Source organism: Trichosurus vulpecula, chromosome 1, assembly GCF_011100635.1.
Source record: "Trichosurus vulpecula isolate mTriVul1 chromosome 1, mTriVul1.pri, whole genome shotgun sequence".
NCBI lineage: Eukaryota > Metazoa > Chordata > Mammalia > Diprotodontia > Phalangeridae > Trichosurus > Trichosurus vulpecula.
In genome coordinates, this window is record NC_050573.1 from 106911496 (window position 1) to 106938465 (window position 26970).

Here is a 26970-nt window from a genome sequence, read left to right on the forward strand (position 1 = left end):
TGTGTTTTAGCTCAGGTTGCTCCTGTACTCAGATTTCTCTGAGTGGAAACACTTTAATATATTTTTATTTGGGAATGTTTGTTGACAAAGGATTGTGTCTTTTAACAGGATTTGCTACCAGACGGTATTGGAAAGCAGATAGACTATTTCTAGGTGCATTATCACAGCTAGTTAGCGTTTATATAGTGCTTTAAGATTTGACAAGAATAGGTGGGTCAGTGGATAGAGGGCTGGGCCTGAAGTGAGGAAGACACCTCTTCCTGTGTTCAAATATGGCCTCAGATACTTACTAGCTGTGTGACCCTGGGCAAGTCACTTAACCCCATGTTCCTCAGCCTCCTCATCAATAAAATGAGTTGGAGAAGGAAATGGCAAACCCCTCCATTATCTTTGCCAAGAAAATCCCACATGGGGTCACGAAGAATCGGGCACAACTGAAATGACTCAACAACTTTAAGTATATCAGCTCATTTGATCCTCACAACCTTCCTGTAAGGAAATTATTATCCCTGTTTTACAGATGAGGAAAATTAGGCTGAGAGAGGTTAAGAGAAAGCTGGTGATTGCCTGCGCAAGATTTGAACTCAGGTCTTCTTGACTCCAAGACCATCACTTTCCACTGTGCTACCCAAGCGCCTCAATGTTGGAAGTTCCCTAGGTTGGGATAGGGACGAGCATTCTCACCCATAAATTATTTACCTGCAGGACTTCAGAGCGAAGTAGAGAATCGGAATTCTGTTTTCTTTCTTTCCACACTGAGCACAAGAGATTTTTGTGTTCCTCTTGTGGACTTTCAGGATGATTTCAGAAACTTGTAGTGGCTGATCGCTCAGCCTTTAATGGACTGCAAGCTTAGTATGTATTGGCAAGAGACAAGGAGACCAAAAAAACCTATTATGATCTTAGGCTGCTTTAAGAAAAGAGTAGAATGTCCGTAACAAGTGATGTGACAGTCTTTATCATTTTTCCTGGTCTACCCCATCTGGAAGGAATATTGTGTCTAGTCCTAGAAGCTGCATTTAAGGGAGGGATGTTAACACACTGCATCTGGGAAGGGTGATTGTGATGATGACCATGCATATTAATATCCATTGAAAAAAAACTGGAGATGTTTAGCCCAGGAAAGGAAAGACTTAAGGGAACATGTCCAGCTCTTCCAGCATTTGAAGAACCCTCATATGAAAAATGGAATAGGCTTTGTTCTGCTTTAATTCAATTAAACAAACACCCTTGACTCCTCACTCTCTCTCACTCCATGTATCCGGTCACTTGCCAAGTCCTGTCATTTCTTTCTCCATTTCTCTCTGTTGGCACAACTACCACCTTAGTCCAGTCCATCATCACCTTTCAACTGGACTATTACAATTGCCTCCAACTGGTCTCCCTTCCTCTGTTCTCACTCTAATCAGTTGTCTACACAACCACCAAAGTGAGTTTACCAAATCATCACATGCCCATACCAGTGTCTCCCTATTACTTCTAGGATCAAATAAACTCATCTGTTTGCTATTTAAAGTTCGTCATAACCTGGTCCCTTCCTGTCTTTCCAATTCCCCCCTCCCCACCTTTTTCTTCAACTCATGCTACAGTCCAGCCATATAGACTGTCCCTATGTTTTGGATTTTCTCCTTCCTCATTTCTACCTTTTAGAGTCCCTCCTTCCTTTAAGATGCAACCAAAGTGCCCCTTCTGCAGCAAATCCTTCCCAGGACCACTTAAACCTTCCCCACAGTTACCAGTGTCAAACTCTGTAAAGTTACCTTGTGGCTGCTCTGTAAGTATCTTGTATAAACCCATTTATATACAGGATGTCTTCCCCGTTAGTCTTTAAGTCCTTGAGGACAAAGACTTTTCACTTTTTCATCTTCTTAGCATAGTGCTGGCACATAGTAAATACCTAATAAGTTTTTGTGGGTTGACTGATTGCCTCTGGTTCCTTTAAAATCTCAAAGCTACCAATAAATAGTACTTGGGCTGTTCATCTGCTGTCACATTTATTAGTTATAGTGTTGCTGTGGTTCAGATGTCCATTTGTTGGTCATTGAACAAAGATTGTACTCCGAGTTCTAACAATCTCATTAATGTTTGTTAGGTAGCCTAAGAAGTATATGACTCTTAGTTCTCCTTACCCCTTTTCTGCCACTCATCTCCTATCACTGCAGAAACAAGAGGGAACCACAAAGGAATAAAGGCTGTTTTGTATTTTCATTTTGTGGTTTCCTATAGCCAAAAAATCCATTTCCTGGTGTCTTATCTTCTAATGATGAGATTTTCTGTTCTAAGCAAGTCTGGTCTTAGTAGTTTTCTCTAGACCAGCTAGTCATTGGCCTTTTTCTGCTTAGGGGGAACCTACCAAGTATCCCCAGACAAAGCCTTCCAGAACCCAGAATCACCTTCATACACTGATGAAACATCAGAATAGAACTTTTGTGTAAGTTTTTCACACTGCTTTGTGTAACTGCACATACTTTTAATGCCAGAAAATCCTGTTCTCTGTGGTACATAGATGTTTATTTCAAGGTAAGTCAAGACCAGTATATTACAGTAAAGCCTTCAGTGGGCAATAACATGCCAGGAATATAATTTTGAAACCTTGCCTAGAAAGTACAAATGTCTTATCCCAGTTATAACACTTAGATGTCATTTTTTTAGAAAAAGTAAGAAAATTGGCGCTTAAATTTTAGAAAAATCAATGGCATGCGTATAGGATGGAGGAGACATGGAAAGAGAAGAGGTCATGATGAGGGAGCAGGGAACATAGAGGGTTAAGAAAAGGCAAATTCAGTATGACTCAGCAGAGCAGTGTAATATGGTGGCCAGAAAAGCTAGGACTACATTAGGCTACATTAATGGAAGTTTGCTATAATGATAGGAGGAATCCCCACATATTCTGCCTGCCAGACCACATCTGAAATATTTTTGGAGGTCAGCATAGCTGTCTTCAAGTACCTGAGAGGTCATCGTGTGTAAAAGAGATTTAACTTGTTCTTTTGCATCTAAAAGCAAATTAAGACTAATGGAAAGGGGGGAAACCATGTGATAGTTGTTCAGTCATTTCTGACTCTTCGTGACCCCATTTGGGATTTTCTTGGAGTGGTTTGCCATTTCCTTCTCTAGCTCATTTTACATAGGAGGAGACTGAGGAAAACGAGGTTTAAGTGACTTGCTCGGGGTCACACAGCTAGAACATGTCTAAGGCCAGGTTGAACACAGGAAGATGATTCTGGACTCCAGGTACGGCAGTCTATCCACTGAACCATCTAGCTGCCCTGTCTAACAATTGGGGCTTTCCAAAAGTGGACTGGGCTGCTTTGGGAAGCAGTAGGATCCCTTTCTTGGAGGTCTTCAATGAAGATTGGATTTTTTTTCTGTCCAAAAAGAAAAAAGAGCAAGTAGGACAGTGAGAGGACTGGAGAAAGTGTCCCAAAGATACCACTGGTTTTTAGATTGGTTCAAGAGCCTAGGGATGTTTAATGTGGTGAAAAATAAACTTAGAGGGAATATGGTAGCTGGCATCATTATTTGGAAAGTTGTAGTGTTGAGAGGAGGATTTGTTCTGCTTGGCCCCAGAGCACAGTAAATGGGTAGAGAAAAATTTCAACTCAATGTAAGTAAAATCTTCCTAACATTTAAAGCTGACCCAAAATGGAATGAGATGCCCTTCACTGAAAGTGTGCCAATGAAGCTAGATGGTCTTTTTTTTTAAGAATGTTGTAAAGAGCATTCATGTATCAGACAATTGGACTAGGAGGTTTCTAAGGCCCCATCCAAGTCTAAGATTCACCATTTTTTTAAGATAAATGATACTTGGCCTTTCTACACTGAATCAGATCCTAATTTTAATTAAGACGTTATTTTATCGCAAAGCCAGAATAATATCGAGAGGTAATAATTATAGATTTTTATTGTTGTTGGGGTATTGGGGTTTTTTTTTTGGAGGGGGGAACAAGCATTTATTAAGTGCCTACTGTATGCTAGGCACTGTGCTAAGTGCTTTACAAATATTACCTCATTTTATCCTTACAACAACCCTCTGAGGTAGGTGATTTTATTATCCCCATTTTCAGATGAGAAAACTGAGGCAGACAGGGTAAGTAGATTTGCCCAGGGTCACCCAGCTAATGTCTGAAGCTGGATGTGAACTCAGGTCTTCCTGACTTGACCCAGTGCTTTATTACTATGCCACCTAATTGCCTCTAGGGTAAGGGGGGAAGAGTAAGACCTGTGATTTCATTAAGGTAAAGAAGTCCCAGGATGGAAACTCCCATAACCAATGCAGATTGGCAACTCTTGTGACTTACCACGACTGTTAGAACCACCTGGGGCATCGAGGGGTTAAATGGCATGCCCGTAGTCTCCTGGCTGGTATACATCAGGAGGAGGATTTTTCAACCCAAAATTCCCTTTTTCATAATGTCACACTGCTTATTAATGAATAATTACTAATAGGTAACATTAAAAATTATCTTGACCTTGAAAAGAAGCCTGCAGTAATTAAGCCTTTTCTTTTAATGTACAGAATGTAGAAAGCTCTTTTGGAGCCTATCTGGATCATCAGGTATACACTGTGGTGTGTTAAATCTGTGGTGATGTGGTGATGGTCTCTTTTTTTCTTTTTCTTTTTTTGGTGATGCTTGTCATGTTAGTATCGCGAATGAGTATCCAAAAGCATAGTTAGACAGGCACTCCTCATAATGTTTCCTGCAAGGACAGACCACTCTGTGCCAATACTTGTCAACTATGAGAGGCCATTGAAAAAGCAAACCAAGTCCTGATGTGGCCTGGAAAAGACAGGTCCCAAATCAATGCCACAAGGAGTTCTACATCATTATTTCATGTCATTCCTAGTACTGCATCTTGTCCTTCAGAGAAAGATGACCTTTTTTTTTAAAGCAATAGGACACAGTGTTTCACGTACTGTATATAATTTGTCCCAGCTTCTAGTACAATATAAAGTCTGTGATTTCTAGAACAGTCTAGTATATATGTCTTTGAAGGAGGAAAAAAGCTGTACTCTGGAGAAATGATCTTTTTTGGGGGAGGGGGATATCACACAGCTTTGAGGATCACTTTTAGATAATTAACTTCATTATTTTGAAAGGTCATTTTTAAGAATTCAGGAAAAATTTGCTAACACCTACACATGCACACACACACACACACACACACACACAAAAAAAAAATCTAATGGAAAGAAAAATTCTGAGTCTGAGAGATGCTTTGGAGCTTATTGGTTGTGGCCGTTTTGGAAGGTTTACCCTGCCCTCAGCCCTTTCTCTGTATTGATTTTTGCCAGCAGCACTGTGCACCCTTAGCTCCTCAAGTGTGTAGTGCTTGTGATGTTTCCAGGGAATCACTGATTTGAAATGTGTTTTTCTGTTGCAACCAAATGATGATTTAAACCCATTAACATCCTTTGTTGATTATTTGGTGTTTTGTTTCTTTTTTAAAAATTGCTTTGTAAATTAGTTTTTGCCAGCATTTGTTTTTAGAAAGGCAGTCACAACAAATCCATAACCTGTTGTTTGTTGGATTCATAGAAATTCTCATAGACCTTGTGCTGGCCAGATCTTTTGCTTTCTGTCCTTTACTGTTTTGTTTAAAGTTCTGACTTATGAGTCCTTAGCTTATTTTCAAGCAGCTGGTTCTATGTTAGGGAGATCTGGATTGAGTTATTTTCCCCTCCTTTTTTTTCTTTCCTTTTCTCTTTTTTTCCCAGGTCCAACTGGCCCACCTTCAACCCTCCCTCTAGGCACCCAACCCCCCAGTGGCAGCTCCACCCTTTCCAAGAAGAGACCCCCTCCCCCACCACCAGGACACAAAAGAACCCTCTCTGATCCTCCAAGCCCATTACCTCATGGTCCCCAGAATAAAGGTGCAATTCCTTGGGGTAAGTTTTTTGTTTTTTTTTTTGTTTGTTTTTTATTTAATAAGCAGCCTATTGTGGGATTCTAGGGTTCAGTATAGAGTGGAGTAATGTACCAAGAGCAACTAATATTTTTTAAACAGGTGATGATAGTTCTCATAGATATAACCAGTAGCATGCTGGTAAATGTTTAACAACGAGGTCTCTGAAAATTCATAACACATGATTAAGTTTAATCTGCATTATTGACATTTTCACCACCACTTTCTTATGTCTAGACAAGAAACAAAATAATAAATCAAGTCCTGGTTTTGTAGCCTTTGCTGATTTCAAAGGTATAAATACACTGAAAGTTTAATAATTAGCTTGCAAAAACTGGTATGAGCTGCCTCCAGTACTCCCTTGGACATAATACTTCATGGTTTACAAAATGCTTTCTTCGCCATCACCCCATGAGACAAGTAATTCAAGCCCTATTAATAAGTCCAAATTATGAATCAGAAAATTGAGGCACAGAAAGGCTATGTTCAGAGGAATACCACCCTGTGCTTATTTGTTTGTTTTTATTTTCATTTCCAAATTCTCTCCCTTCCCTTTACCTCTCCCCCCTCCCTCCTCCCCCACCTTGATAAGGCAAGAAATACAATACCCATTATAATGATGAAGTCATGCAAAACATTTCCACATTAGGCATGAACAACACCCTCTGTTAGAGAGCTAGGACCATATTTCTCTCGTGATAAACCTTTTCTGAAACTCCCTTTAGTTCAATCCAGCAAACATTTATTAATCACCTGAATACTAAAGCATAGAGTTATAAGGGGCTATGAAGATTCAAAGTCCAGTGGGGAGAGAGGACATGTATACAAATGGAAAGTAATATCATAAGCACAAGAGGAGATTAAGACAAACCTCTTTCGAGCAGATGCGAATGGCTTTGAATGTTTTTCTGCATTTTGGCAGGGCTGATAGGACCATTCACAGATAGGTACATGTAGCTATAGGCCAGGGGTGGGGAACCTGTGGCCTTGAGGCCACATGTGAACCTCTAGGCCCTCAAGTGAGGTCCTTTGAATGAATCCAAACTTTACAGAACTGTCAAAGGGCTGCACTTGAAGACCTAGAGGACCACATGGCCTCGAGGCTGCAGGTTCCCCACCCCTGCCATAGGCAGAGCAAACAGCAAATATACATGTATGCTCCCTCAAACACGTATGCACCCTCAAACACATACACACCTTCAAAGTGTGAAAGATTCCTTTTACAAGTGAGAGAAAGAGAGAGAGAGATCTGGAAGGGGCTGTAAGAGGTTCTCAACTCTTTTTGTCTCCTGGATCTCTTTGTTGGTCAGTGAAGTCTGTGAACTTCTTTTGAAAATAATGCTTTTGGAAACATAAAATACATAGAAGAAGAAAAGAAGCCAAAGGTTACTGGGGGGAACTAATTTCCCATCCAAACAAGGACCCCCTGAAATCTATACACACCACAGGTTAAGAGATTCTATGAACTTAGAGTATTTGACATTTTTTACGTTGCATATTGAAAAAAGCATTACATAGGAATGAATTGTTGTTATTATTATCACCTAGCAAGATTGAGCTAAGAATCCCTAACCTTTTTTTTTCCTACTATAGACATCAGTGCCCTAAAGTAGCACATTCCTAAAATAGTTTGGCTTTTATGGATTCTGTGCTCTGTTTTAGGGGAAATCCAGTTCAAACCTTTGCATAAAGAGGTACCAAGTGTGCCTCTGGGCCTTTATAAAAATATATGCAAATGGCTTAAGTAATGCTTTTTTGGAATAGTAATTCATTTTGCTTCCACTTTTGAATTAATATATTCATTGGTATAAGAAAGATTGGGATTTGGCAGCAGTATTGTGTGGTAGGAAAGAACACTGAACTGCAAACTAAGGAGCTATGAATTCTAGTACCTGATCTGCCAGTACTAATTGGGCAGGTCTTGACTACTCTGATCTTCTGTCTCCTTACCTGTGACTCTTTGGGCCCTACATTAATTGTGCCTGGATTTTTTTTAATTCTCCTTTTATTTTGTTTTTAAATCAAATTCAAGGGAAGCCACAAGCCATGTTTAAAAAACAATACAGAGATAATTGCTTAATGCCTCACTCTTCGAGTAAGTAGTTTATAGGTGAAGACTAGAAGTCTGTGGCAGCCAGATCTGAAATACAAACATGAACTTAAAGCTCAAGGGGACAGGAGTAAAGTGTCTTGCCTAGAGTCACACAGCTAATGGTGATAGAGCCAGGATGGAAATGCAGATTTTTTGACCATCCATTTCCACTCCAAAGAAAATCTCTCCAGTTCCCTTTCATAGGTTTTCTCAATTTCAACAGAATGCCAAAAGCATTAAAAGAGCTGTGCATGTCTTCCAAACTCCTCTTCAGAGAGAAATAAGGAAGGTGGGTGAAATGAAATTGAATGAAGTCCACTTTCCTCTTTTTAATAGCCAGTTTAGGCTTCCTAGGGAATTTGTGCATGAACTCCATAAGTATAACTAGGAGATCGTAGAGACGTCATTGGCAGGTATGAGTAGGGCGGGATCAACTGGATTTTTTTTTCCTTCTAGCCTCCTACAAAACCTGTTTAGCAATCGCTGGTTGATGGAAAATTTTCCCCTCGGGAAGGGAATTTCCATGTTCGTTAACTTTATTCCACTAGCAAAGTGTTTCTTCAAGATTTTGATTGTCAAAGATGGCTTGATTAAGTGTACAGAATTAAGATTTGGCAATCCTCTTTTGTAATGCTTAAGTATTTTAAAGCATTGGCATTTGGTCACTTCTTTTGAAAATCCTTGAAGCCTAGGAGAACAAATTAATAGAAATTGTGCTAGAAACAACTGAAATTTTTTAAGTTATGAAATCATGGGGGTGAATGCATTATGCGCAAGAATTCTAGAATCTTTGTCAGTCATACCACAAGTCCTGCAAACTTTGTTCGTCTGCCGTTATCCAGAGATCTTGTGTTCATATTTCAAGATTTATAGAAACATCCTTCACAGCTGGATCGAGGACCAAAATCCCCTGGTGGTTTTGATACAGCCAGTATGATCACAGCAACAATAGTATCAATAATAGATTTAGCTCCTACTCTAAGCACTTTACAAATGTTGCCCTCTTTGAATCTCACCATAGCCAGGGGACATAGGTACCGTTATTATGCCGGTTTAGGCACACAGCAGGTGAGTCTTGCCTAGAGTTGAAGAGCTAGCAAGTGGCTTAGACCGGAGTTGAATTAAGGTCTTCCTGATGCCTACCAAATCCAGTGCTCTGTCCACTATACTGCCTGGGTACCTAGTTCCCAGCCCGCTGGTCAGCCGGCTCTCGGCCTCCTCACCCCACTCCAGCCCTGCCAAGATGCTAGGTCGAGGGAGCTGGGTGTCCAGGTTGGACAGCTGGCCATGGGCGTAAAAAGGGATTCAGATGAGGACAGTACCATTAGATTGTAAACAACCTGGGGCAAGGACCGTAATTAACTTCCCTCACATCCCAACTAAAGTCCTGCTGTAAACTGGAAGTCTTTCCCAGTCCTCCTGAATCTTAGTGCCTTCCCTCCAAGATTAACTCCAATTTACTCATATGTATGTTATAAACAAAATATACACATAAGATAAATTGGAGGTAATCTGATTAACTAATGATTACTTGCCTATCATTTTCTCTGTGAGCTCCTTGAGAGTAGGGTTCTGTTTTTGCCTTTGTATCCCCGGTGCTTCAAACCAAGCCACTTGATGAAAGTTTATTGACTTGCCCTGGTTTGGGCCCTGGATTTGGAGTCCAAGAAACTGGATTCAGATCTTAGCTCAGCTACTTTCTAGCTGCATTATATATAAGCTTGCCCAAGTCATTTAACTTCATGAAGCCTTAGTTTTTTCACCTATAAAAAGAAGAGAGCAATCCTTGCACTATGTGCAAGGTTGTTGTGAGGATAATGCTTGAAGTCAATCTAGAAATAGGAGTTGGTTTTTCCCTATTTGTCTGTAACTGCCCATCTGTATGTCAGCCGCTGACTTTAGTGGAAAGACACTTACTTTGTACTGAAAAATAGCACATTATTTATTTTAATAGAGCTTATTATTTCATATTACATTATTTAAGTAGATGTGAAAGTGTTTTCCTATGTCCCCAAATACTTGCAATAACACATAAAACAATGTCACAATCTCATCCCAACAAAATACTTAATATTTTCCTCCTTGGAACTAGAAAACAGACTGTTGTTGGACTATAGCATATAAATATGGACGAAGAACACTGAGGAAATTGCCTGTTGCATTTGCCAAATCCCCTATCCCTGTGTTCTCATTTTCTGTGTGAAGATGAAATTTCTTACATCAGTAGTTTAGTACAGTTCTAGATCTCAAGGCAAAAAAATATAGCCCCACACTCTCTGGCTACAGATCAATCAGCCAACAAGTATTTATTAAGCACCTACTATGTGCCAGGTACTGGGGATATAAGTAAAAAGAATGAAATAGTCCCTATTCCCAAAGAGCTTCCATTCTAACGGGGTGCGGATGGGGGGATGGGCACACGTGTAGATAGAGGGCATAAATTTCATAAATGTACAAACACATATATATTCTCCACCTGTGGGTTTATGCATTTATGAACTTATATTTATGCTTTATGATTTAGTATCCAATATATTATATGAATTAGGTGGCACAGTGGATAGAATACTGGGCCTGACATCAAGATAATCTGAGTTCACAGGTAGCCTCAAATACTTATTAGCTGTGTGACACCTGGACAGATCCCTTAACCTTCCTCAGCCTCAGTTTCCTCATCTATAAAGTGAGGATAATAATAGTATATCCCTTCCAGGGTAGTTATGAGGATCAAATGGAAAAATATTTATAAATATTATACTCAGCATAGTACCTGGTACGTAGTAGGTGCTTATTAAATGCTTATTTCTTTGCTTCCTATATACACATGTATATACACATTTACACACATACCTACACACATACACATATGTAACTAGGGAGCAAAGTTTGTAAGAGCTATATGTGGAATCAGGAATATCTGACCCTCATAAGATTCTTACCAGCTGTATGACCCTGGGCAAATCACTTAACCTCCATTTGCCTCAGTTTCCTTATCCATAAAACGGGGGTGATAATAGTGCTATTTTTGCTCCCTCCCAGGATCGTTGTGAGGATCAAATGTGTACACCACTTTGCAAACCTTAAATGTTACAGAAATGCTATCCTTAGTATTCATACATACGTGTGTGTGTGTACACAGACACACACACACAAATATACATACACACACACACGCACGCACGCACAAAGTGGTTAGATACAAGGTAATTTAGAAGAGAGGCAGCTAGGTGGCTCAGTAGTTAGGGTGCTGGGCCTGGCATCAGGAGGATCTGAGTTCAAATGTGGCCTCAGACACTTACTAACTGTTATCCTGGAAAAGCCACTTAATCTCTATTTGCTTTAATCCACTGGAAAAGAAAATAACAAACCACATTAGTATCTTTGCCATAGTTGTGTCTAATGGTAGCCATTTCTAAGGCGGGGGGGGAGGGAGGGAATTTTTAAAAGGAATAGCAAGTTGTACATAATAGATTTGCAGTTTCATAGGCAGGCATCTTTTTTATTATACTGTGTTACGGAAATGCTTGTTTTATTCCATAAATTAAAAATAAAATAAATGGGGAAAAAATTAAAAATTAAACACTTGGTGGACAGTATGGTCCACAGGGTCAAAAAGAGACAAGAATGAATGACAAGGATGTCACCAAATTTAGAAGGGAAGACCACAGCAGCTGTGGGAATCGGGAAAGGTTTCTTTCGGAAGATGGCACTTGAGCTGAATCTTGAAGAGTGGGCCTCTGTGAAGTAGAGTTAAAGAGGAAGTACATTCCAGGCTTGGCAGTTGGCCAGGCCAAAGGTGCAGAGGAAGGAAACGGATCATCACAAAAGAGTAACAGGGAGAAGGCCAGTGTGGCCTAATCCAGGAGTACAGGAGAGGGAGCCCAGAACTACAAGCATGGTCTGAGTGGCAGCGGCAGTAAAGCTTGGCTCTCTTTTCTATTCAGGAGCACCACAAGGAGCCAAAAACTTTTTCACATGCACTGATCTAGGGGAAGCACACCCTAGGATTGGCCGAAGTGCTTTGGTTTAAGGGCTGCACACAAGCATTGTGTCTACTGCTACCCAGTTGATAATGCTTCTTTCTTTGGACGAAGTCTAGTTAACCATAGTCCAGCATCTGTTTTTTTCTTCCTTAGGTAATGACATGGGTCCATCTTCTTCCAGTAAAACCACAAACAAGTTTGAAGGAATGTCCCAGCAATCAAGGTAAGTTGATCTTTGATAATCAGTGTTCTGCTGTCTTCACACAGTTGTGTTTAATGAAATCTATAGCATGTCAGAGCCAATACGAATAAAGGAACTGAGGCCAAAAGATTTCATGGAATATCCAGTAGATTAAAAAAAAATTGTCACCATCATTTTCAGATTAAGATATTGCAGTCACCCTCTTTATTGACTCCATTGTTCAGGATGGAGTTTAGGGAAGGAACAGAGCTCAGGAGCAGAAGACATCCTCCCTATTCAAGTTTGCCTTTTGAAAGTCTTGTTGAGGGAAGGGGAACCTGTGGCTTCGAGGCCACATGTGGCTTGGATTCAGTCAAAGGAAGACCTAGAGGGCCACAGATGGCCTTGAGGCCGCCTGTTCCCCATCCCTGCAAGTGGCGTTTGTTAGAACCATACAGTATTGGAGGTAGGTATACCCTAGAGATCATCCAGTTTGGTATCTTGAGGCCCAGAAAAGGGAACTAGTTCAGAAGTTAGCTGCCAAAAATGTATATTTTGAGACAGGAGTCTTGGGGAAGCAGGAACACCAATTTTCATTCGGATTACTTATCAATGGGTCAGAGCCAAGATGGTGGTGTGAAGACTGAATTGCTTACCTTTGTTTAATGGAGAATAGATAACAAAATTCCCATTTCCTATTCTCCTACCTTATTCCAATATAGACTTTTTCAAATACAGTCTGTGTAGCGTTCCTTTTTAATGAGCCAGATGTTTCTATTGCCCAGAGCAGTGTTTGGCCTCACTGGAATGGTGGAGATCTGTAAACCAGAGGCTGGTGGTGATTCATGAGTTTCTAGGATCTTTGCATCCTGATCACCCCCTAAGAAATGACCTCTCACTCCTTTTGCACGATGGGTGACCCAGACCCCTGTGAGTGCGTGACCTTCTAGGGGATTTTTTTCATGAGAGTTTTCAGAAGCCAAAGAGATCTATTTTTAGAGCTTTATCAGTGGGCAGATGGTGCACAAATAAAACATAAATATCAATCTGTATTGCATGTGCTTTCTTACAAAGGAACCCAGTCAAGATTTTATGAGTTCCAAGTCCATAAATGTTATAAGGAAAATCCTCCTATCTTCCTGTGTTTATTTACCACTAATCTTCTTTCATGATGACTCTGTCTCAGGGACTTTTATTTCATGGTTTCCCAGAGTATGGTATGATTTTCAAGTGAGCTAGGGAAAGGGAGCGGGGGGCACGGAATTAAGACCTGGGGGTGAATAGTGAGGGAAGAGGGGGAAGCAGGGGCAGAGTGGAACAAGAAGTAAAGACAGGGAAGAGCTGTCTAAAGAAAGATAAGCTTTCCTATTTCTTGCTCTTTCTTTTTACTTTCTTTTCTGATTTTTTTTTTTTTTTGCATAGAGTTAAAGTGACCAGAAAAGAAATCTCAAGTTTGTATGTGAAGGGAGAAGAACTGAAAAAAGGGCTATTTAAATGGAACATTCTTAAGTGGTCTTTGACATAAAAAACTTCAGTGCTGATCCTCTTTGCTTTTGTTACAACTTTGCAAAGCTCCTAGGAGGTCCTTTGAACATGGTTATTCCATTTTTATTAAAGAAAAATAAGAGTTTTATGGTGTTTTTAAAAATTAAGGTCTGTAGTGTTCCAGCATACCACCTGCTTGGCAAAATGCCTTCTCATTGCTGCCTTACTATACAGCATTGGGTCAGCCACCCTACCACTGCCTGTCCATAGTTTCCCCATCCTGTAAAATGGAGGTTACTAAACCATTGGCTCCTGATCCTTTAGATACTAATTATTGAGTTTACAGGTTTGAGATGCTATAATAGTATCTCCTACTTTTGCCTTTGGGGTATTCCCTGGTGATTTTAACTTTAGCCAAGAGACAGGGAGGGAGGAAGGGAAAGAAAGAAAAATTAAACTCCTTTGACCAACTCTGGGAAATGATCCCAGGTATGATGCTTTACCTTTTATTTGTAATCTTTCCTGTTATTCCCCATCCATACAATGTGGGAATCTATGCTTGTCTTCTGTTGTAGGAATATTGGTATAATTGGTTAGTCTGTAAAGCACTATGAGATCCTTGAATAATAACTTGGCTATTACTATTGTGACTGGTTGAGGTCATAACGATTCTTATTTATTTGTCAGTACCGGCTCTGCAAAGACTGCCCTTGGCCCAAGAGTTCTTCCAAAACTACCTCAAAAAGGTAAGGCTTGCTTTTTTCAAGTCTATACAGAGTTAGAGTATGAACGTCCTTCTCTCTTCTGATATCGCCGCCATTGTGATACAGGTCCTCATCACCTCACATCTAGATTATTGTAATAGGCTGCTGGTGGGTCTACCTGCCAATGGCTCTGCTTGTCTTAAGTCACCCCACTTCAATCCATCCTCCATTCAACCACTAAGGTGATTTTCCTAAAGCACAGGCCCAATCATGTCAATCCTTCAGCCCACCAGCCACCCTCTGTAAACTCCAATGGCTCCCTGTTGCCTTTAGGAGCAAATATAAAATGCTCTATTTGGCGTTCAAAACCCTTCACAGCCTAGCCTCACACTACCTTTCCATCCTTACTCCCCACCACGTACTCTTCAAATAAGACACTTCATCTCGAAGTTCTGGGCATTTTCTGAAACTATGCACCATGCCTGCAGCGTTATTCCTCTTCTGCACTGACTACTGACCTCCCTGACTTCTCTTAAGTCCCAACTAAAATCCCACGTTCTGCAAGAAGCCTCTCCCAGCCCCTTTTAATTCTAGTGCCTTCCCGCTTTTAATCATTTCCTATTTATCTTTCATGTAGCTTGTTTGTACATACTTGTTTTCTCCCTCATTTGGTTTTGAGCTCCTTGAGAGTTGGCAACTTTTTGCCTATTTATATCCCCAGAATTTAGCACAGTGCCTGGTGCATAGTAGATGTTTAATAAATGTTTTGGGGGGCACCTAGGTGGTGCAGTGAACAGAGCACTGGCCCTGGAATCAGGAGGACCTGAATTTCAAATCCGGCCTTAGACACTTGACACTTACTAGCTGTGTGACCTTGGGCAAGTCACTTAACCCCAACTGCCTTGCCTCCCCCCCCTCCAAAAAAAAGAACAGAAAAGAAATTAATAAATGTTTATTGCCTGATTGATAGCCCAACACAATTACTAAAAGGTAATTGTTTGAGGAAGGATATATAAATATTGTCATCCATGACTAACCTCTTTTTTCCATACAGTAAAGTAGAATTCAATATGCCCAGAATAAAATGTAGGTTATTTTTTCTCAGTATCAACTCTTCTTTTTAACTTTTTTTTTTAGTGGCACTACCATTCCCCCAGGTCACCAGGCTAAAAACTTTAGAATTTCACTCTTCTTCATACCTTACCTCTTAAATAAAGTAAAGTATCAAATTCTTAGCAATATCTCTCAACTGCCTTCTTTCTTTTTCTTCTCACTCCAACGTGAGCATTCGCCATAAGCTCAGTGAAGTTATCACTTTAATTCCACTTAGTACTGTGTTTTATATACAGGCTCTGAATAAATGTCTCTTGCATGAATGAGGACGTGAAACCAGACACATGTTAAGAAGAGGTTAAAAAAACCAATACTTACATTTATATGGCCCTTTAAAGTGTGCGAAACACTTTACATGCATTTTCCTATTTGAGTAACAAAGAGCCCTGTAAGGTAGGCACTATAGGGATTATTCTTATTTTTTAAATAAGAAAACTAAGGCTTACGGTGTTAAATGATTTGTCTATGGTCATACAGGCAGTGAGTGTCAGAGGGAGTATCTGAATTCTAGTCTTCCTCACTCAAGGTCCAGCATTCTGAAAAGGTTTCTCAGATGAGGTAGCTTTTGGTCTTGATGAATGAGTAGGAAGTCAGCAGACAGAAAGATAGGGCAGTTAAGAGGAAGTGTATAATGTTGTGGGTTTTTTTAAAAGTTTTAGCATCACACACAAATCATCGCAGTTGAATTTTGGTCCCTTTCTCAACTGCTTGGGTTTTGGTAGCCATATTTAAATTTCTTACCAGGCAGCGTTACCCAAGGGAGCACATGTGTAAATACACATATTGTCCCAACAAAACAAGAAAGTGCTGTGTAAAATGCCATCTCTATGTTGAACTGAGGGCCCTCAACTCTTTTACCAAATTGTCTTCCTCTTACAGATCAAACTTTTCATTTGAAAGAAAAACATTCCAGTCTCATTTTTGAAAGTGGTGATGTGGGAGTGCTGGTCTTTCTCTGTTAGAACATTCTGACAAATTGTGGTCTATTTAGAAGCCAGGTAGGCCCCAACTTCAGCAGTGTGGGAAGGAAGGAACTGAAAAAGAAAACCGCACACAAAGTGCCAAAGTTGTTCACTTTGTCTCAGTGGAAAATGAAAGGAACTATTTGCCCCATGATAATAATGAAGGATAAAGGCAATAGCTCACATTTATATAATGCTTTTAAGTCTTTCAAAATGCTTTCCTTATACCTGCCATGTGAAATATAGATAGATAGTATGGGCATTAATGTGTCCATTTTACAGACGGGTAAACAAGCTCAAAGAAATTTAAATACCTTCCCTTGACAGATTAAGTAACTTGTTCAGGGTCATAAATGTGTTAGAGCCAAGCCAAATCTCCTGACTCCAAGTACAGTGTTTTTCCTAAGAGACCGCACTAGCCTTCCAGTGTTTATCTAGATGTTTACCTATATCCAAAAAGTGGCCCTTAACAAAGAAATTGAAAAGTTTTCACTCATGAATATCTTGCTTGTGGTTTCACTCTTTTGTCTGTTCCATCAATCTCAAAGTTAATTTGCATTTCTTTAATTATTCATACTGTCACTTTCTTATGGAAAGTAGAATAGGGACCAAGGCATTTAACCTTGTTGGGCCCCAGTTTCTATGTGTATAGAATTAGAGAATTGAACAAAATGATTTCAAAGGTCCCTTCCCTGTGATCTGTGGTCCTGGAATGAAGGTTTCTACCAGAACATAATGCCAGGTCCATCTCAGCCAGAATATCTTCAGATCAAGCTTATCAGCAGAAGGTGATCCAAATGACGAATTTTTCAGCCACAGTAGTTCATAAAAGGTCATAGGCTGCATTGTCAAAGGATCCACCCGCACAAATAAAATCAGAGATTATTGAGTAATGAAGAGATGATAGATTTCAAGGTTCTAGGCTGTATTGTGGGCAACAGAAATCGATGAGCCACAGGCAGAGTGGAAAAGCAAAAAAGAGCTTAAGAACTCAAGGTGCCTGTAACCTAGCACTAGAACTACAGATTCAGTTCTAGATACAATCCATCTGAAGCTATTGCATGCTCTGACCATTTGTCCAATTTCCCTCCCTTGTCCACTCCCCACATCACCACTGTGGACACCTGATTTTAATATCCTTTTGGTTCATTTTTAGAGAGAAAATTAAATCCTTACTTCAAATGAGTTTTTTATTAATGTGATTTTTCTTTTCTAAATTATGCTTCATAACTGGCAACATGCCATACCAGTAGAATCCTGGGCTTGGAATCAAGAAAAGCCCAGGTTCAGATCCACTTACTTGCTGAGCAACACTGGACAAATCATTCAAACTCTATTTGCCTCATGCATCTCCCTAACACCTTTTGTGATTATCTGTGGCTAGAACTCTGTGTTTTGTGAAATAATAGAAATTATTTCCTTTGTTCATTTGTGTCTGACTCTTCGTGACCCCATGGACCGTAGCACACCAGCCCCTTCTGTCCTCCACTGTCTCCTAGAGTCTGTCCAATCTTATGTTCATTGCTTCCATGGCACTGTCTATTTGTCTCATCCTCTGCCATCCTTTTCTTCTTTTGCCTTCAGTCTTTTCCAGCATCAGAGTCTTTTCTAATAAGTACTGTCTTCTCATTATATGACCAGAGTATGTAAGCTTCAGCTTCAGCATTTGTCCTTCCAGTGAATATTCATTATTGACTGATTTGATTTCCTTGCTGTCCAGGGGACTCTCTGAAGTCTTCTCCAGCACCACAATTGGAAAGAATCAGTCCTGCAGCACTTAGGTTTCCTTATAGTCCAACTCTCACAGCCATATATTACCACTGAAAAAACCATAGCTTTGACTATATGGACCTTTGTCAGGAAGATGATTTCTCTGTATGCTGTTCAGATTTGCCATAGCTTTCCTTCTAAGGAGCAAGTCATCTCCTTATGTACTGAATATTCCCAGGAAAATATAAGCTCCCTGAGGACATGGGATATTTGTATTTCTAGCACCTAGCATAGCTCCCTGCACAGAGCACAGAGTTTGTTGAATTGAACTACCATATTTCTCCATGAATAAGATGCACCTTAATTCTGGGGCCCAAAATTTGAAAAAAAAAATGTATTACATAAAGTTATTGAACTCAAGTTTTATTCATCTGCTCATAGCTTTCAGGCATCTTTTGGGCAATCTGATGCGTGTACACATGCTTAGTCCATTCCGTTTCATGAACCTGAAGCACCAATTGTGTCCATCTTTGTGGACACAGGAATTCCAGTTGCCCTTTGATCTTCAATCCATATCTTCAGTTCCCTCTCTAAATCAGCTGTTTTGCTGACTTGCCTCTTATGGCTTTCTTCTGCCTTAGCATTTTCAGTAGGGTTTCTTCTTCCCGTAGCCAGACTCGGATTGTTTTCTCAGTTGGAGGAGGACCAAACTTACCTTCAGCAGCATGGTTTCCATTAACTTTTGCAAACTGGATCACTTTTAACTTAATTCAGCACTGTACGAAAATCTTTTCTGAGCCATTTTTGGGCAGAACGTGGCAAAACATAACCTAATATACCGGTAACAAATGCGAAACAATGAGCGCAAAAACAAGCACGAAAAAGTGGGAAATGCAAGTAAAAAAATCGACAACCACTGTATAAGATGCACCCAGTTTTTAGACCCCCCCCAAATTTTTTGAAAAAGGATGCATCTTATACATGGGGAAATGCGGTATCTTTGAAGATGCTGATCTGCTAGCTGAGGGACTGTTTCTTACCAAGAATTCCCTACAATTATGAAGTTATAGCTACTTTGTGAAATCAAAAACGTACTTTTCTGCAGCAATATCTTGTAACCCCATCCTGACATGTCATTTACTTTACTTGCCCTGGTTCTAAAAAAAGGCCACTTGTAATTTAAATGATTTTACGAAAAGGACTTTTCAATGGGGCCATCAAGAAGCAAAATAGTCCTAGAAGTCTAGGTGACAAAAGTTAACTCTTCTGCAGACCCAGCCCCTTTGAGCAGGGGAAAGGGGTGGGGGGAGTCTCTTTTCGTGTGTTGCTTAGGTTCATTCTTTGACTCTCAGAAGAGATGAATTTCTGGTGCTGGTGATCTAGGTGCAGCTAGTGAATGATTTTATGATCCCTACCGTAACAAAGTTTTCCTAAAGTATAAATAAATACAACCAGTTGGAACCTTTTAGGCCAGGCTGCTGGCTTCAGTTTCCACAAATCTAACAATATGCTTTAGGTGGACGTGGATGAGAGTTCTTATTCAAACAGATGATGAAAACCTACAAACATCAGAAAGATGGAATAAGGTAGAAAGATATTATTAGTATTTTATTAAGTAATTTTTGTTTTAAATGATTGAAAGCTCCTTGATGCCGGAAATATTAGATAAACAGATAGATAGATGATACAGACAGATAGCTGAGAGAGAGAGACAGAGAGAGAGAGAGAGAGACACAGAGACAGAGAGAGAGAAAGATAAGGTAGATACTCTTTTAACCCACTTAGTGTTCCTGAAAATAACATTGTATCATAGAAAGAATATTGAAATTTCTTATGACCTGTGTGACCCTGGGCGGGTAAATTATTTACTCTCTTTGAGCCTGTTTCATCATCTGTAAAATGGAGATAAGAATACCCATAGTACTTACCTCTCAGGGTTGTCATGAGGCTCAAGTGATAGAATGTACCTAAAAGCACTTGGTAGATTTTAAAGTGTTGTATAAATGACATCTCTCATTCTTAGCGTCTTTATTATTAATGTTATTGTTATCTGGTGCTGGAGCAAGTAACTTCACCATCTGAAGCATAGTTTTATCAGTTGTGAAACGGGAATACTGGCTGATATTACCTGCCTCACAGGATTGCTGTGAGAAAATTACTGTGTAGATCTGAAAACGATAACAGAAATGTGAGCAGTTATTTTTATTGTCATTGTTACTATCATCATCATTGGGCTTCTAAATCCTAGATGCGTTGAATGGAATTAGACTCAGAATTCAGTGATTAAGAAAAGTGAGGACACAGAAATCTCAGAAGAATAGAAATGTCATTCTTTCATCTTCCATTTTAGGAGAAACTTTATTTTTTCCTAACCTTGCTATTTTTTCTCCCTCTTTAACTGTTGAATTCCTACTGATGTTTATTTTTTTAGATAATCTTTATTTTTATTTTGAACTTATCAAACATAAAATAGAATTATTATTTGCATATGCATAGTAGAACAAAAAAGGATTGTACATGAAACTACAAATTTCTTTTATATACAGCTTGCTTTTCTTTGTAAGTGTACCATAAGGTCAACCTGTAGCTTTCAAAGCTGTCCTGTTCATTTGACTTTTATGGCCTTTCTTCTAAAGTTTAAAGTCTTATTTTTTTCCTCTCTCCACCTTCCCTTTACAGACTCCTTGTAACAAAAGACTAAGACGATATATGCATGTTGTGACTATGCAGGTCAGGAGAATGAAAATAGAACCAGGTATAGGAACGGCAGAGAAGTACTTGAGTCAGGTGCTTACCTACCCAGAAGCAGCACCTGGTAGTTAGAGATTCAGTTCAGGAACAAAGTCATAGATCCAGTTCTCTTTCTCCCATCTTCCCTGAATCCCCCAACCAGGACTTCTCAGAGGTTTCTCCATCCAGAGAAAGAAGAAAAGGACCCACATGTACAAAAATACTTATGGCAGCTCTTTTTTGGTAGCAAAGAACTGGAAACTAAAGGGGTGCCCATCTATTAGGGAATGGCTGAAGAAAGTATGGTGTATGAATGTAATATCATAGTATTGTGCCATAAGAAGTGATGGAAGGGATGCGTTCAGAGAAAAATGCAAAAACTTGTATAAACTAATACAGAATGAAGTGAGCCAAACTAGAACAATTTGTTTTTCAGGACTGTCCAACTTTTCATGACCCCTTTTGGAGTTTTCTTGGCAGAGAGGCTGGAGTGGTTTGCCATTTCCTTTTCTAGATCATTTTACATATGAAGAAACTGGGGCAAACAGGGTTGTGACTTGCCTAAGGTCACGCAGCTAGTAAGTGTCTGAGGCCAAATTTGAACTCAGGAAGGTGTTCTTAATGATGGGTGATTGAGAGAACTTCTTTCTTTTAAAAATGCACATGCAATCTACTTGTTTCTTAGTGTGTGTCATACTTTAATGTGCCTCTTATCGAGAGTGACAGTATGCTCAGCTTTCATTGCATCATGATTTCATATACGAATCATTTCATTTCATACTGAAAACTTCTCATTCTTAATTATTCAAGGATACTCTCTAGGTACATCTCTCTGTTTAATTTAGTAAAATTGACACCATGTTCTCATCAAGGAGGCTGAAGCCTTCTCCCATGTCATGAGAGGTATGCAGAGATACCCATGAAATATGTTCAAACACAGCCATGCAAAGTGTGCTATTTCCAGTCCTCTTATCAGATAGCTTAAACATAAGAGGAAAAGTACAACACCCAAACTGAGTAAAGTATTAACAAGTTAGCTGTTTAAACAGAATTGTTTCTTTTTTTTTCTTGTCTCTCAACCTACAATATCATCTCCTAACCATTCAGTCAACAGATACACATTTTCAGTGTCAGCCATTAAATCTGTAGATAGTTTGGACATCTTGTTCTTACCTAAACTATTTAAAAAGTCATCTGGTTGCCTACTGGATGCCTCCCAAGCCTTAGGGGTTTTATCTTTTAAAACACACACCTTCAGTCAGGGTTTGGAGACTCATTTCCTTTTGGTGATGCCCCAATACCAATTGTTCAACATAGAGAAATGGTATGTAGAGTGTGAGTACCTTGTAAAATCAATGTGACAGGTAGAAATTAGGGTTTCCCTGTATGATACAATATTAAAACCAATTCCCCTTTTTTGTTGTTTGCTTTGATCAGTGGCACTAAGGAAAATCGAAACCAGCCATCATCTTTCCATAGATAAATCCAATGTCCCCCCAGAAATCTTTCAGAAATCACCCCAGCCACTGGAGCTCCCACAGAAGCCACAGCCTGGAGACCTGCCTCCCAAACCTCAGCCTGCAGAATTAGGCCCTAAACCTCAGATTGGAGATTTGCCCCCTAAACCAGGGGAACTGCCCCCAAAACCTCAACTTGGAGATTTGCCTCCCAAGCCACAACTCTCAGACTTACCTCCAAAACCACAAATAAAAGACCTGCCCCCAAAGCCACAATTAGGAGACTTGCTGGCTAAATCCCAAGCTGGAGAAAGCTCACCGAAGACCCAGCCCTTGGAGGTAAATCAGAAACTCCACACTACGGATCTCTCTCCAAATGTCCAGTCTCGAGAGACTCTCCAAAAGCAAGCATCAGAAGATTCCAATGACCTAACGCCCACGCTGCCAGAGACACCGGTGCCTCTTCCCAGAAAAATTAATACAGTGAGTAAATCACCAAAACTTGGTGTAAAGTTGGGAGGGAAGATGGAACCACAAAATCACATATCCAAGTTAGCTGGCCATTCATTAGGGGATGTTGTGAGTTCTTGCATGATGTAGATGAGGCTAAATGGCCTCTCCCAATCATGTCCTGTGAGGATTGGCTAAAGGAACTGGTGGTGATGAACTTGAAAAAGACTTAGTTTGGGGACCTGGTGGCTTTTTTCTAGTATTTGAAGGAAAAAAAAAGAGATGTGACTCATCACAAGAGGGGAGAAGGTTTAGACAGGAAAGAGAGATTAGACTTGTTCTCCTTGCCATTAGAGGGCAAAAGGAGGCAATATGGTAGAAGCTGTCAAAAGGCAAATTTAGGTTTGATATAAAAAACCTTCCTAACAATTAAAACTATACAGAAGTGGAATGGGTGGTTTCGGGAGGGAGGGAGTGGGCTCTTCTTCACTAGAGTCTTTCAAGCTATGGCTGGAAGACCACCTGTAGAATGTGGAAATAGGTGTTTTGTTCATATATATATATATATATATATATATATATATATATATATATATATATATATATATATATATATATATATATATATATATATATATATATTGAACTAGCTAGATTTTGAGGGCATGGGATCACAGAATTAAAGTTTTAGATCTAGAAAGAACAAGAGAAGTCATAGAGTTCAACTCCTTCGTTTTAGATATGAGGAAACCAGGGCCATGAAACTAGAGAGATTAAGTGATTTTTCCCAAGGTCACACAGCTTTTAAGTATCTGAAGCTGAATTTGAACTCAGATATTCCTAACTCTAAGATTAGCAGCTCTCCATGTGCTATACCACATTGCCCCACAAAAAGATCCTTTCCAGCTCTGAAATTCGGTGACTCTGTGACCTCTAAGGCCCTCCATGATTCTTAAAAATCTATGCTTTTAAGTTGAAAAACAAAGAAGTATCCAGTTGCAGATATAATTGAGAGCTTATGATCACATTTTAGTTCTGTAGAAAGCAAGAGAGTGAAACCCTTCAGTGACCTAAAAGAAAGAAATGAGTAGGGAGATAAGACATTGTGACCACTGATTTAGGTTGCCAGATGTGTTCTCATTATAATGGGGGAGAGTCAGTCAAATGGCATAGTGGGTAGAGAGTTGAACCTGGAATCAGGAAGACCTGAAGTCAAATCCAATCTCAGAGATTCTGCTAGCTGTGTGACCCTGGGCAAGTCACTTAACCTTCTCTCAGCCTCAGTTTCCTCATCTATAAAATGGGACTAATTATAGCATCTACCACCCAGAGTTGTTGTGGGGACAAAATGAGATATTTGCAAAGCACTTCACAAAACCTTAAAGCACTGTATTATTTATTACTACTGTATCATGATTATGATCGTCATCATTATTATTTATTAATGGATCTTCTAGCTATCCCTCACCAGTTTCTGTAGACACTATAAATTCACACAGAACTCCTTTCTTGGTTTAACTTTCCATACATTGTGTTTGCCAATGAGCAGGGACCATATTTAGAACCCATATTTAGATTTCTCTGCTTCCTTGTTTCTGTTTGCATAGGAGGACAGAAAACCTACCCCCCCCAAAAAAAAAAAACAACCCAAGTCAGAATTAATCAAAAATGGAAAACGCTAAAAATGAAGCAAAGCACAGTAAATCCTTCCAAATCTTAGTGATGAAGTATATGCAAGCTGCTTCCTTTTCCTTGTTTTAAACTAGCCTGTTTCTTCCTGGTAAAGACAGTTTTCTTGAGACTTATGAAATCATTAACGCTTGATATTAAATATGCAGAAGTTGCACATTTCTGTCGACATCATCTTTTCCTGAAGCATTTTTAGATGGTTCTATAATTTTAACAAGCTAATGTTGCTGGGCATAGTGGTGGGGGTGGGGGGAAAGAGGGATGCAGTACAAAAACCAGACTTATCTCGGGTTTTTGTATCTTTGGTGAAGCCAGATTCTGCCCCCACAATGTTTACCTTCTCACAAGAGTGAAAAAAGGCAGCGAGTCAAGTCCACTGATAACGGACCGCCACATTCCATTTCTGTCTTTATCTGGCTCTTCCAGCTAAAAGTCCATTTTATTTATTTAAGGGGAAGAACAAAGTGAGGAGAGTGAAGACCATTTATGACTGTCAGGCTGATAATGATGATGAGCTCACGTTCATAGAAGGAGAAGTGATCATTGTCACTGGTGAAGAAGACCAAGAGTGGTGGGTAAGTGTCCCTGTATCCTGGTGTTGTTAACGTCTACAGAGGTATCACCTGGTCTTGTTTCTGTACCACAGCAGTCATTTTCCTTGGATGCCTGTTTTGCTCTCACTTGCTGGTGTTGCAGCATTCATCCCATTGAGCACCATTTGGGAAGTCGTGAGGGAGATGAATTATTTGCTAAACACAGAATAGCAATTACGCTTAGTGTAGTGTCTTTGAAGCCTGAAGGAGGTCTCAGAGGCAAGTTTCCACTCCTGTAGAAGAGCCTGTGCTCCTCAGCATTCTAATTTCATGCCTGCCTGGCAGAATTTCTGTAGTACCAAGTTCTATTTCCTATGAAAATGGTCAAAAAAGGCAGTTCATCGCTCATATGTGCAACATGACAGCCTGCCCAGTAAAAACCTGCCACTGCTCCAAGACTTTCTATCCGGGGTGATCCACAGTTGTGTATGTGTATGTTGCCTGTACAGGAAACCACATGTTTCTTTTGGCACTAATCAGTAAGCAAGACCCATGCAAAGCTGTGTGCTAAGCATGTTGTCTTTCCCAGTACCATGTAAACTCCTTGGGATTATAGGGACTGTTTTGGTATCTCCAGCATTCAGCACACAGGAAGTGCTTAATAAATGCTTGTTGATTGACTGAACTGATGAGAACTAATGAGATCACTAGGAGAGGAGGATATAGATAGGAAAGAGAAGAGGACTCAGGACCCAGCCCACAGTTAGGGAGTGGGCTGCAGATGATGATCCATCAGAGGAGACAGGCAAGTAGGAAAAGAAACCAGAGAGCAACGTCTCAAAGCAAAGACAGTGGTCAGCAGCTTAAAATGCTCTAACAAGGTTTGGGAGGATGAAGACGAAGAGAAGACCTTTGGATCTGGCAATTAAAAGATCATCAGTAACTTTGAAGAAAGCCATTTTAATGAGGATGGAAGTTAGAAGTCTGGCTTCAAGTGGTTGAGTTGTTAGGGGAGAAAAAGTAAAGGTCACGTGTACAGACACCTTCTTCCAGGAGTTTGACTGTGGAAAGGATGAGAGCTACCAGGAGAATAAGCTTGAGGGAATGGTAGAGTCAAGTGACAATTCTTTAGGGTTGAGGAAGACTTAAGCATGTCTGTAGGCAGAAGAAGAGTCATGTGGATCAGTTGAAAATTATAGCTGAGCTAAGATAACTTATCCATGAGAACAAGCTTTCTCTCTTTAAAACAAAAAAAAAACCCAACAACATGAAAAAGCTCTTGTGGAGGGTCTAATTTACTGACATCTATTGACAAGGGACTCTTCAGTGGTCTTTAGGTGATCTTCCTCTTTTTTGACAGAATTGAGTGTTTATGGTTTCCTCCTCTACAAAGAGGAACATCTAAGTCTAGGTCACAAGGGACCAGGGCGGGTAATCAATGATTTTTTCTGCAAGTCATGAAACTGGTGCCTCTAGCCGAGGGTCCTTAGAAGATAATGTGGGATGAGGATATAAAATCAAGTTCTCAGGAGAGCCTATCCAGCTGTTTCTGTTAATTGCCATTCATTTCCAAGTTCATTTTTATCGGACATTCTATATATAGTAAGCCAAATGAGCATGAAGAATACTAGTAGCAGCTTATATTTCACATAACGCCTCATGTTTGACAAAGCAATTTTCTTACAGCAACTGAATTGAATTGAGTGCAAGTGCAGGTTACAGGACAGTGAACTTGGAACTAGGACTAAGTCACTTCCCACCTCTAAGCCTGGGCTTTCTCCTCTGTGTAGTGGCACCTAAAATACTTCATCTCCTAGGAGTGCTGTAGAAGGCTTTTGCAAACTTCGAGAGGGAAGGGAACGAGCATTATTAAGCATCTACCCTGTTCCAAGAACCATGCCGAGTGTTTTGAAAGTATCTCATTTGATCCTCACAGCAGCCCTGTGAGGTAGATGCGCTTACTGTCTTTGTTTT

The 26970-nt window shown here is 39.9% G+C and overlaps 1 protein-coding gene across 1 annotated transcript in view; it reads left to right on the forward strand.

Annotated features, from left to right (window-relative positions):
- ASAP1 (ArfGAP with SH3 domain, ankyrin repeat and PH domain 1) overlaps positions 1-26970 on the forward strand; it is a 478196-nt gene that overhangs the window by 446077 nt on the left and 5149 nt on the right. The window contains exons 26-31 of the mRNA XM_036755612.1: positions 4520-4558; positions 5720-5890; positions 12136-12205; positions 14336-14394; positions 22305-22807; positions 24916-25038. Of these exons, the coding sequence (XP_036611507.1) occupies positions 4520-4558; positions 5720-5890; positions 12136-12205; positions 14336-14394; positions 22305-22807; positions 24916-25038 (965 nt within the window). The remainder of the gene's footprint in view (positions 1-4519; positions 4559-5719; positions 5891-12135; positions 12206-14335; positions 14395-22304; positions 22808-24915; positions 25039-26970) is intronic.